This window comes from Onychostruthus taczanowskii, unplaced genomic scaffold, assembly GCF_017590055.1.
Source record: "Onychostruthus taczanowskii isolate IOZ18803 unplaced genomic scaffold, ASM1759005v1 scaffold5, whole genome shotgun sequence".
Lineage (NCBI taxonomy): Eukaryota > Metazoa > Chordata > Aves > Passeriformes > Passeridae > Onychostruthus > Onychostruthus taczanowskii.
Genome location: NW_024502568.1, coordinates 1,445,483 through 1,457,747, shown reverse-complemented (window position 1 = coordinate 1,457,747; position 12,265 = coordinate 1,445,483). Strand labels below are relative to the sequence as shown.

At 42.8% G+C, this 12,265-nt stretch overlaps 1 protein-coding gene across 1 annotated transcript in view; it reads left to right on the top strand.

The window, feature by feature from the left end:
* The window catches only part of ANTXRL (ANTXR like), a 56,893-nt gene that overhangs the window by 5,266 nt on the left and 39,362 nt on the right, over positions 1–12,265 (top strand). The window contains exons 2-9 of the mRNA XM_041415647.1: positions 6,703–6,774; positions 6,904–6,975; positions 9,084–9,165; positions 9,267–9,300; positions 11,299–11,378; positions 11,505–11,573; positions 11,772–11,852; positions 11,956–12,016. Of these exons, the coding sequence (XP_041271581.1) occupies positions 6,703–6,774; positions 6,904–6,975; positions 9,084–9,165; positions 9,267–9,300; positions 11,299–11,378; positions 11,505–11,573; positions 11,772–11,852; positions 11,956–12,016 (551 nt within the window). The remainder of the gene's footprint in view (positions 1–6,702; positions 6,775–6,903; positions 6,976–9,083; positions 9,166–9,266; positions 9,301–11,298; positions 11,379–11,504; positions 11,574–11,771; positions 11,853–11,955; positions 12,017–12,265) is intronic.

The window sequence follows — 12,265 nt, the reverse complement described above, 5'->3', positions numbered from 1 at the left end:
CCCACTTTTTGCCCCCCCCCCCCCCCCCCAATGATTTCCTTGCCAATGATTTGAATGAATTTAGCATTCAGGAATTACAAGTACTAGTGAGAGCAAATATTTTTTGCCTTAGGGCATCATTGCAGCCCTGTGCTTTTTTTTTCTGCCTTATGTAGTCCCAGCCTAAGATCATTAGGATGGAGCTGGACCTGGGGGAACATCTGCAGCTTCTCTCTCCGCGCTCTCTGAGTGCACTGCCATTCTGGGTGCTGGTTTTGCACAGTGCGTGGGGAGGGGACGAGTGGCTAAACAACATTGTTGTGGTTGGAAAATCAGACTGCTGGCAAACAATGAACATGTTCTATTGCCTACCTTAACTATGTCTGAAAAGTTGGTATTGGGTGACTTTTAAACCACTGCTGAACTCTGTTTCGTCTAGGTAAGAATATCTGCCTACTGCAGTGAGACTTCTGTTCATTGTAAGATGTAGAGCCTGATGCAGCTCAGCTGAGAGGAATTGCTGTCTGAACAAAAGTATCAGCTTTGTTCTTTGATAGCATTTATTCTGTGTGTGCATTTAAAAGTGGTTATCTGTCTTCCTCCTTTTCTGTCTGACTTGCCTCGCTTATAACTTGACCACATTATCTACATGACACCTCTCATAATCTCCGACTGCCTGTAAGCAATATTTTTTTATTGTTTTCAAAATGTAACCTGCGGGTCTTTTGCCTTGCATCTTTCTTTGTTGTGGTTTTATTGCAGCGGTGCTATGGTTTGCTTACAACCAGGTATAAATGCTTGGAATGTTCCAAGGCAAATTTTTATTCTGTTTCAGACATACCTATGTTATTTGAACCAGGTTTTATTTGTTTGTACTTTGTCTGATATTTTTCTGCCAGCTCTGACTTCTGTCAGGAAAAAAGAAATATTCAGGAAAACCAATTCTCCTTCCTTTAGTCCAAGAAAAAAATTCTTTATGAAACACAAGGCAAAGCTAACGGGTAATGATTATTTGACATAAAACATGTACAGTTAACAGGAAGAAAAAGCCATGGCAGCTTGTCATTTGCAGTCTATTTATGCATGTAACTAAATCTGATTTATTTGGGGCTTGAGCCAAGGAAGTAAACCGTAAGATTCCCACTGACCTAGGATTTTTATTTGTGTGTTCCGTGATTGAGAATTTCATTACTTTTGTCTGGGCTTGCAGGCCAAATTCAATGTTGTAAACTGTGAATTTGTATGATGTATAGTAGAACTGAGTCTTCTAATCTCAAATGTAGAAGTGAATTGACTCCTGTGAGCTATTAACAGCTCAAGAGTTCTATATCCCTGGTCCTGTATATCATTTGCACCTTTTTAAATGTTGTATCATGGCTGGGATTGTGTGCCCTGCTTTGCTCCTTGTGTTGTGCTGGAGAGTACCAGGATGTTCAGAGTTGGTCTTCTTGCTCAGAGCATCCCTGGAGCTTTTCAGGGAGATCTGAAGTGGTTGAATGCAGTGTGAGCATGGCTTCTGAATTTCACTTTGTCCCCTGTTGTTGGTGAGGGGCTTAGCAAGAGCTATAGTATGGCACCAGGTGGATAGGATCTGTGAATGAGATGGATGACTGTAGGATCAAAGGGCACTGTTTTCTCTGAGGCATGATTTCATAGAAGTCTGTCATATTGCTGCAGACTTTATCTGTAGGACAAAAACTACCTAAGAAATTAATGGGTTTGGTCATGAAATCTTTTGGATTCAAATAGTTTGGGTCCTGTACTCGGATGCTGGGCTAGGATTAAACCCATTTTGCAGCCATTTCTCTGCATCTTCCCCTCCCCATTCCAGCCCTTGTCTTGTCCATTAGTGTTACAAGTACTCTGAAGCAAGGACTGTCTCAGAATGGCTGTCTCTGCCCATGTTTCTAATTGCCTTTGGAGCAGATGATGGAAACTAGTCCTTCCTTGCCTGGATGAATCACCCAGTCAAGGTCCCTGCCCTGCATACAAGATGCTTTGTTTGGGAGAGGAGGATTCTTGTCACTTTGAATGCTCTGGTGGCTCAGAAGGGAGCAGAGGGGTGGATGAACACTTGGGCATGCCTGTCTGAAACCACAACAAACTCAGTGCCCCAGGGTTTGCTTTTATTGCAGAGCCATTATTAGCCATGTGCAAGAATTCTGTTGTACAATGTGGTTGTGACCACAAAGAGCCCTTCACCAAATAACAGTGTCACATTTGTGAGCAATGGACCATGTCCAGGGCCACCATTAGCTCAGGGGGTAGAGACTTAGAGGGACCTACAAACTTAAGAGGTCTTGTATTCCCCTAACACTATATTCAGACTAAACCCAGCATCAGTAATAATGTTTGTTACTTGCTCCCGGATGTCTGGAATTGCTGCCTTCAGCTAATCTGTAATGGAGGCAAATGGGCATGGGAGGTATGTGTGTGGAACAGCACAAGGGGTAGCTCTGTGCTTTCAAGGGGTTTCACTCTGTCACTTTCAGCAGGCGTGAAAGGCTCTGGGTCCTGCTGCCTTCTCTGTGTACATATGGTAATAAAAATATTTACCCTTTGGGTAGTGTTGGGGTTTTAACTTTCACTGCAAATCCAGGTGACTTTGTATATTGCACTGGGTGGATCCATATGGGCTCCTGATAGTGAATTCAGCAGTGGCTGTGGAACACATGTGCTCTAGGACAGGCACAACTGGCCCTCCTGCTGCTTGCCTGCTGAGGAGGCTGGGCTGAGAGTGGCACCCTAAGCTTATGCCAGGGTTGTGCTGCTTCATTTCTGCAGGCTCCAGCTTCCACTGCTGCTGGGAGTCTGTTAGGAAAGAAGACAAAGTTTCCAACCTATCTTGCTCTTTGTCTTCACAAACATCAGTGAAATACTTCAGACTGGGTAGGCACAATTCTAATGTGCTCAGGGTTTTTATGCTGACACAGAGCTCTGCTAAACCAGAAGGAATCACTCCAAAGTTGGCAGGAATGGAATCAAGCCTTGGAATCACATCACTTCCTTCCACCCCCAGAAATACTCACTGACCTCCTCTTTTCCCCTCCCATTCAGCAGTAGCAATATAAAACTAAGGAAAACAGCAGCAGCAGGAGCTGCAGCAGCAGCTGCTCCTCCGAGCCCAGTCCTGATGTGGCCCGGAGGACATTTTTTCCTGTGTTGTGGTTTGCTGACTTTTCTCTTTGCCTCGTGTGTAATGGGAACAGAGCTCATGGAGCAGGGAGCATGCTCAAGGCAAATGGCTTCTGTGGGGCTTTTTCTTAACTTCACTTGTGCTGAATTCTGGTCCCAGTTGCATAGGTATAGACCTGGGGAAATTTTGCTACTTTTCTGAAACAGGCTCTGAGATGCTTTCTGGAACATTCCAGCCTCCCACAGAAGCTGTTTATTGCTGTGTGCTTGCCTTCACCATGAGAATTATGTCACCTCTGAGGGCTAAAGCCCCACCATCGTGCTTGACTCCAAAAGGCGCACAAGCTGTGGGTCAGTATCCACAGAGCTCCTGTGATGCCCCAGTGCTTTGCAGAGAGCATTAGCCTAATGAAGGCTAATTGCTCTTCATTAGCATTCATGAGGAAGCATAAGGGCTTCCTCAGCAGGGAAAGTGCAGGGAGGAAGGCCAGTTCGTGGCAGGGTGGTGGCAGCCTTTGCTTGATGTGAGGGGCTGAGCCAGGTAGCTGATGGCTGAAAGCAGGAAACCTCGGAGGTGTGAGCCTGCAAGATGCATCTGCCTGCAACACAGGCTTTCTTTTTGTGCAGACAGCCGCAGTGCTGTCGTGGTGGCCCAACTGGTACAAACCTCCACAACAGGATACATAAGATTCCCTGTCTGTGTCACTTCCCCACAGCTTGTCCCATGCTGGTGAGCGTGTGTCACACCCCAGTGCTTTTTGTGCACAGTGCTGGTCTTTGATGGGCTTTATTTCTTCTCCTGGTCTGGTCCAGCCACGAAGGGCAACAAGTTAGTTTATGCTGATAATAGAAGTGATTCTGCAGTGTGGAAGATAAGGTTCCAAAGGCAGTGAAATGGCTCAGGATTTTCAATAGTGTGGGGCAGTTCTGTTTGTCAGTGTGGAACTCATATTTGATGACATTTTACTACTTAGTGTCTAATTTAGCAAACATTTTATTGTTGTAATTTTTTGTTTAATCTGCCTTTAAAACAGCCATTGCTGGTGGTACAAGGTCAGGCCTCTGGGGCAACAGACAAAACTATCAGTCCAAACCCATGAAGCCTCCAAAATATATATGTGTATGTATGTATACACACACACGAAATGGCAAATAAAAGTTCTTTGCAAATACCTTTACAAACATGGATATTTAGAGGGAAGCTTGGGATGAGAGGGAGGGGAAATGAGGTCCTTCTCTAAGCCAGGCCACTCCCACTGGTGTTAATGAGGGCTTTGACATGACTGGCATTGATGACATTTTGGGAGTTTTTGCAGTGGGAGGTGACACCTGGGCTTGGAGGAGTGAGGAAAAGTGATTAAATGCTGACCACTTCACTGGTACTCCCTCTATGGGATTTTGAATCTAACATTTTTTTGCTAGTATTTTTGTCTGGCCTTGACTTTTCCCTGTTGATAAATTGGGACACTTCTGACACATCCCAGCCAGTAAGCAACATGTGGGTGCAGAATTCCTCTTAGGGGTGAAGGACACACACTGCTGTACTGAAGTAACTCTGCTCTGCAGGGTTGTAACTCTGTGATGTAGGGATGGGCACCTACTATTATTACAGTCAATTCTCTTGTTGGCTGTTCCCCTTCCAAGAAGAAGAAAAAAAAAAAATAAAAAACCCATAAGAGATGGGAGGAAAAAGAAGTAATTCTGACAGTCCTAAGCAGGTACTGGAAGTGTTGGTTCGTTGCAGTTTGAAAGAAAATTTGCTGCTACTTTTTTGTGGATTGCATCAGTGCCTCTGCAGCTGGCAGTAGTAATTTGATAGTTCATATAAAATAAGTCAGTCTTTTCCAAGTAAGAAACTATGGTTATTCTGTGAGGGGAATTGACTTCATTGAAAATTTCAGGAGTTGAATTGAAGTCAGATGGCAAGCTCAGAATGAAATTGAAAGTGTCAGCTTTTTGGGGGGGGGGGTTGGGGGGGGAAAGAATTTTAAAGAAGTTTGGGAGCTGTAGATGCATCTTGGATAGATTAAAGGAAATCTTTGACTTCATCATGTTTAGAGATTTTAGTGTGGGACTTCAGTAAAAATCCTGGGGAGCTATAGGTATTGATGAGGTTAATTTGGTAATAGTGCCAGCACCTTCCATTGGTGCTGTTCATAAAGGATAAATATGTTATTGTGTAGCACATAAAAACTGGGGACTACAGAAGATCCAGAGCTGTGGTTTGAGAAGTCTCCTGTGTTTTATTGCCCCCCCTTGCTGCCTGGAAATTTCTTCATTCTTTGATAACCAGTTTGTTCTGTGAATGAATCACCAGTTCTCCAGAAGAGCAGCATGAAAGCACAGGATTACAGAAGCCAATTTATTCTAGCCTGTGTACCTCAGGAGGCTCCTTTGGTCCTTGTGCCTTTATCTTTGCCCTTCTCCACTCCAGCAGCAGTGCTGCAGGGCAGGCAGTGCCATCCTGCATGGCACACGTGGGCTTCTGTGCCTGACATACGAGGGCAGGAGTGACTGGCATAAGATCACTTGGAAAGCCCATAGTAGAACTGAGAATTGTAAAGTGTGATTTTTTTTTTTCTCATGTTTACACAGAAAAATGCCTAACAGCAGTTAGAGGAATGCTACTGCTTTATAGTAGTTGAATTTCAGAACATTTTTTTGTTCTGCATCAAAGCCCCTGTGATTTTTGTGTGTGCTGTTGTTTAATTTATCTTTCTTTTTATCTGCCTGAGACACCTGAGAGATGAGTTCAGCAAGCAAGGAAAGCAAATGGGTCATTCTTTCATAAACACCTCAGGGAGGGCTTTAAAAACCATTGCCTTTCATGCTTTAGCCATTCTAATGTTTTGAAAGTGTATAGTATAGATCAACATCAATCTATAATTTATTGTGGGGTTGCTGTGTGCAAGGCTCTGTTTGAGGTCTCAGTCCCATCAGACTGTGGGGGTCCCTGCTTGGATTTGGCAGAAAAAAGCCAGGGAGTGCCAGTAATGTAGTTTTATATAATGGAAGTGGCAGCTTGGACATGTAAGTCTTCTGCATGTAACTAAGTTATCCAAGTTTTCACAAGGAATCCATAAGGGAGCCAGGGCTTGACTGCCCAGAGCATTACTCCAGCAAATTAGGCAAGAGTACTGCTTTATCTTTTGAAACAAACAGTAATTCGTGGAAACATTCTCCCATGCATTCTGGGAGAACAGAAGATCAGTCAAGACATTGTGCGGTGCAAGGGCAGAGCTGTGCTCTAGGAAAGCAAATAATCTGATAGCAGATAATTTAAGGAAGTCAAATGAAATTAATTAAACTTGAAGAAAATATTTATATTTTATGCTATGAAAGGAACAAAAGCAAATGGAAGGATTACTGAGTTTCTTTCAAAATCTTCTGGTAAACCATTTCAGACCTCTTACTGCTTGTCTTAGAGTCAGTGGGTTTTGTCATGGTTCTTATTACAGCTTTCAACACAACTCTGTGTAATTTGTGTCCCTAACCACCTCTGGAGCAGGCCAGGCTTAAAATTCAAAGTGGAACAAGGAATTTCACTGCAAAAAAAGCTTAATGTAATCAGTTATGTTTTGTATGCAGATCTGGAAGCGTCAAAAATCATTGGACTGAGATTTACTCCTTTGTGGAAAGCCTAGCTGAGAAATTCATAAGGTAAAGGTTTTTTAAAATGATACTTTAATTTCCTGTACATGATTTATTTTTTATTTAGTGCTTATTAGCAAATGAATTTCTGCTGAAGTGACAAGTGTGACGTGGATCTGGCTTGTTCCTCTCTTTCAGTCCAATGTTGCGGATGTCTTTCATTGTTTTCTCCTCACGAGGCACTACGATCATGAAACTAACAGAGAACAGGCAAGTACCTCCCACAGCACTCCTCCAGAAATTCCCTCTATCCCTTCTCTCACGCAGCACATGGCCCCACACCCAGAGTTTGGAGGTCTGTCTTGGTCCTTGTGTGGCACCAGCTGAAATCCTCTCCTCCATTCCCAGCTGGAGGAAGGTTTAGAAGGCCTTTGGATGTCCCACTTCAATTTTCTTTTCAGCTTTGTAAGAGGAAGGCAGCACTGGGCTCTTTGCTGTGGTGTTTCAGGGAGAAATTGCATTTCCAGTTGAGGATCCAGGTACATACTTGCTATCCCCAGCTACCCAAATAAGGACAGTTTTTGTGGAAGAGATCTCAGACCCTGACCTGGTGAGCGGAGGAGCGTATGAGAGATCCCCAGTGCCCTTGGAAGGGACTCAAAGCCCTGACCTTTACACCAGCAGCTGGTTGTCCCCAGTGCTGGAGCAGGACCTCACCAGGCTGTGGCACCTCTCTCCTGGGCTGCCTGCAAACAGCACCCATGCCAGAGGTGGTTTGCAAAGCCAAGTGACAGTCTTTGTAAGAAAAAATGTGGAGCAAGATTCTGGTTGCCAGATTCACAAACAAATTTTCTTTCTTTAAAAAACAAATGAATAAAAACTCCCAAACCGCCACTGAAAACAGCCTCAAGACAAAAACCCCCTCCCCCTAGAAAGTTTGTTGGTTTTTTTTTTCTCTACATATACAAATTCCTGTCATTGGGGTGGTTCCAAGTATTTTCTCCCATTTCAGCTTAAAGCCTTCACTTTTGCTGCTGCTGTCTGTGTGAGAGGGCCTCAGTAGTACAGGTCACCCTATAAATAATGGGGGCTCTGGAGCAGGAAGAACAGCTACTCCCTCAACTTTGTACTCCAGGGACTCATCCTAAGCCAAATACCCTGCAGGGTTCTTGAATTTCTGCTGGCTCCCCTGAGTTTTGTTTCAGGTCTCCGTCATGTATCTTGGTGGCAGAGCTCAAACTTGTTTACTTTTCTCTGGGTGAATTTGCTCTTTGCAAGGTAGAAAGTAGAGAGGAACCCTCTGTCAATTTGTTGAACATGGTATTAGGGTGTTCTCTGTCCTAAAATCCTGTTCTCTGTACAGATCACAGTGTGCCTTTTCTGCTCATTTTATACTTCAAAAGAGAAAAATGTACTTTTTGCACTAAGAACATCCCCAATACAAGCTCCTGATTTTTACCTTCATCCCATATAGCCTCCTGTATTCCTTGTAATTGTCATTGTGCCACCTAAAATACCCAGTTGCAAAATGGAGTTTAGAAAGGTTCTCACTATTGTCTTAAAGGCTGCCCCAGGGTATCTGGTGCTGATGTTTGAACTGCCTGTGTCTTATCTGTTGAATATTTGTGCCTTGTGTTCCATTTATGTAACGAAAATCCTTGTCAAGGGTCAGGGTCTTTTGGTGGTCAGTGATCAATTAAATTATTAATGTTCCTGAACAGTCTTCTTGGTTAATAGGTATTTGGGGAGTAAGAATATGCAACAGGGTTATGACATGCAAATGCTTCTGTGTCCAGGAGTAATCTATGCCCCAGGAAGGTTGATGAGTCCCTGGTCTAGGATAGGAAATTCTCCTCATTCCCATCCTCTTCTCCTATCTTTTGGCCTCTGTCTTTAAAATGGAAAAATCCCAATTCAGACTGTCCTGATGACTGATTCAGTACAAAGTTTTAATTTGTCCCAATTTTGTGACAGGGTCATGAGCTTTTAAACTCTGTTTTGTTCTGCGGTTTGTTAAAGTTTAATATCTGGCATTGGCTTTAATTCAATCTTATCCTGGCTGAGAATATACAAGAATGAGGGAGGAGGGACAGAATTCCATCTCTAAAATATGTTACCATAATGCTGTACCCTGTGTCTGGTTTTGTGCCCCCATGGGTGTTTGGGTGATAAATTGTGGACTTTGAAAAAAATCTTGGTTCAGCCAGTGTTCCAGCTGATATGTATGCACTCTGCAGTTGATTGACAGGCTGCATAATCTAGCTGTGGTACAGGAATATCTCAACAAAAGAAAAAAAAAACAAACTTCTAATAAAATGTTCTCCTGGGATTTTTATTTTTTTGATGTTTATTTGTGTTTGGTTTTTTTCAATCCAAAGGGAAGCCATAAGACGAGGGCTCAACATTCTTAAGGAAGAATTGCCTGGAGGAGACACGTTCATGCATGAAGGATTTAAAAGGGTACACATCACAGCACCTACTTTCTTTGTTTTACACCTAGAAACTTTGCTTGCTTCCTGCTGGTATTCTTACAGCTAACCATGTTCTACACTTCATTGCAGGCAAATGAGCAAATTTACCATGAGACCTATGGAGGTATGTGCTGTGCAGTGTCTGTGTTGATTTCTGCATTGACAAGACAGGGATTTGGGTTCTTTTTGTGACCTGCAGTAAACTCGCTGACAGAAGTACTGGAGAAGGAGGGGTGTTGTGCAACACCACATTCCATTTTGACTGCAGCCCTACTCCTAAATGGGTGATTCATGGTTTGTTGAGATCAGAGAAGACCAGTATGATCTCAGATCTGACCATTGCAGAATGCAGACCAAACATAGCAGCTGGAGCTGCCCATCTTGCACCCAGGAGACAGGAATTCCCACATTTTCCTGGTCCTTTCTATCCTGATGCACTCAGACCTCTCTGCTTTGTGGTCCCACATCCTTGTTCTCACTAGTGCAGGTGTCAATGAGAGTTTTGCATCAATGTGAATGATTTGTGTTCAGATTCGGAGTTGCTAAAATGTGCATTTTCACTAAATTTTGAGAGGAAAATGTTTGTGGTTTTTGTCTGTGCCAAAAGAAGACCTAGTTAGTTAACAAGACTTACTTAGTTCATACCCTGGTGTGAGGTTGTTCTCATTTGTGGGCTAATGGTCTGTTAGGAAGATGGAGGAACAGGTTGGTGCCTTTTAGTTAAAAGAGGCTGTGAATGTAGGAGCAGCAGCTCTGCACAGTGTTGCAGCATTTCTGCCAGTAAAATCAGGAGTACTGAAGTGTCCAACTGAAAACAATACTACTTCCTAGCATATACCTAAGAGCTAATCAAGTAGTCTGTAAATTGAATTAGGAAGTAGAAAGAGTAGATGAGATCTGGATTTAGAAGCTAAACTAACAGGGAAGAAACAAGCATTGAAAAGAAAACGAAATAAGATCTCAATTTTTTTTTTCCCCAGTATCTTTCAAGGGTTCTGAGCACAAAAAAAAACCCCAAAAAACAAAAAACAAACAAAAAAAAACAAACAAAAAAAAAAAACCAAAAACCAAACCAAAAACAAAAAAATAATTCAAGCTATTTTTTGTCCCCCAAGTTGCAGGTCATTTTTTTAAGATTTATGTCTCTGTCTGACATGACATGGGAAGGACTGCATGGCATAAGAAACCTGTCAGAACTAATCAGTCTGTGATTTCAGACAGTATGGAGGAAGACACTTGAAATTGTAACAGATTATTTTGAAAAAATAACAAATACTTGCCTGAAAGTAACAGGTATGTGTATTTGTTACTTTGCTGAAGAACTATGGGCTCAGAATGGTTGGTGGAACCATAGATTGCATGTTAATTTGGTTTAATTTTGTTAACAAGTTGCATTTTTCTAGGTAGCATTGTATTCTATACTGCACTACATATATAAATCTCTGCAGTCTGTGCAACCTTTTCACTTAAGTTTAGATGGGATATGAAATGTATCACAATACATGATTTTTTCATAATGAACCTGACCTTAAGGTTTTCATGTGCTCAGAATCCCTATGATTTTCACTGGAAGTTCTTGTTGCTGGAGAGCTGTAGGACTGACCTCCCTGCAGAAGCTCATTTCATGCCATGTTCAGTGGGGTTTCAGAGCCTGCTGGAGGGGAAGGTAGGATGGCAGGAAAGATCCTTTTGCAGAAGTATCTCTTACCATAGTCTCTGGACAATGTTTATGCAGAGACAAGTTGGTCAAGAGAAGAGAGGAAACCTCTCCTTCTCTGCGAACCCATTTTGTCAGTTCTCCACGTGCAAGCTCTGTCTGTAGTCTTGGTAGCCGCTCTGTTTTACTCAGAACAGAAGAGTTGGTGTGTGGACCTTGCTAGAGCAGCGCTCCCCGTGCAGTGATGCTTGTGGTGTGAAGTGCTCAGGTTTTGGCTCGCTGCAGGCTTTGCATCTGGCCTTCAGCTGGTGCCTCACCAAGTCCATGCACACCAGCCTGAGAGTCTGGCCTTAGGCGTTTGTATTTATTTGTCAGTAAAAAGGATTGCCTCACTCCAGACGTTTCTTCCACTGCTGAATCTTGTGCCATGTGTGTGCAATCTGTTGTTGACTGTCCTCCACGCAGGAGTTCGGACCGCCAGTGTGATCATTGCCCTGACGGACGGCGAGTTGCAAGACGCTCAGTTTTATTATGCAGAACAAGAAGTAAGTCACTTTTATCTTTATCCAAACTATTTTATGTCACCCAGAACTCCAACACCTGTACACATTTACTGCTGACTCCACTGATGATATGGCTTTGCACTTAACGGCACTTCTTGGGTTTTTTAGGCCAACAGAGCCAGAAGCTTTGGAGCTATTGTTTATTGTGTTGGAGTGAAAGATTTCAATGAAACTCAGGTAACTTGCTTGTTTTCTCTTGTGTTTTTCTGTTATACTACTGCACAAGGGACAGCATCAGATGAAGGCATTTATTTAATCACTTGGGGCACAAATCATTTCGTGTCACTGTGATGTCTTTTAGCAAGTATGAAAGGGCCCAGTTTTGTTCACTGTAATTTTGTTTTCCTCATGATTTATGATTGTCTTTCTTTGCAGCTGTCAACGATTGCTGACAGCATCGATCATGTTTTTCCAGTTAAAGGAGGCTTTTATGCCCTAAGAGGAACCATTGATTCAGTAAGTTGGATGTTCTGAAACACAGTAAAAGGTGCCTTTCCCTGCATTAATAAAGCATAGATGAAAATGGTTACAAAAAAATGCCCTTATCTAAATCTTTCAGATTCTGAAGAAGTCTTGCATTGAGATCCTGGCAGCTGAACCATCCAGTGTTTGTGCAGGAGGTAAGTTTCCACAAGAACAGTGTGTAAAGGCAAATGAATGACACTGATGAAATGTCAGTAGCTACCTAAAGTGGTACTGGAGCTGAAGCCTGTGGATGTGTCCAGGCATCCTTTCAGGCCATGGCTAAAGCCCTACATGTTCCTTCTTATCTTGAGAAAAACATTCTGACCATAAACATGTAGCTGCTGTGGCTGAGTACCAGCTTGGAGAGCTGACAAAGGCAACAAAACTGAACAATTGAGGATACC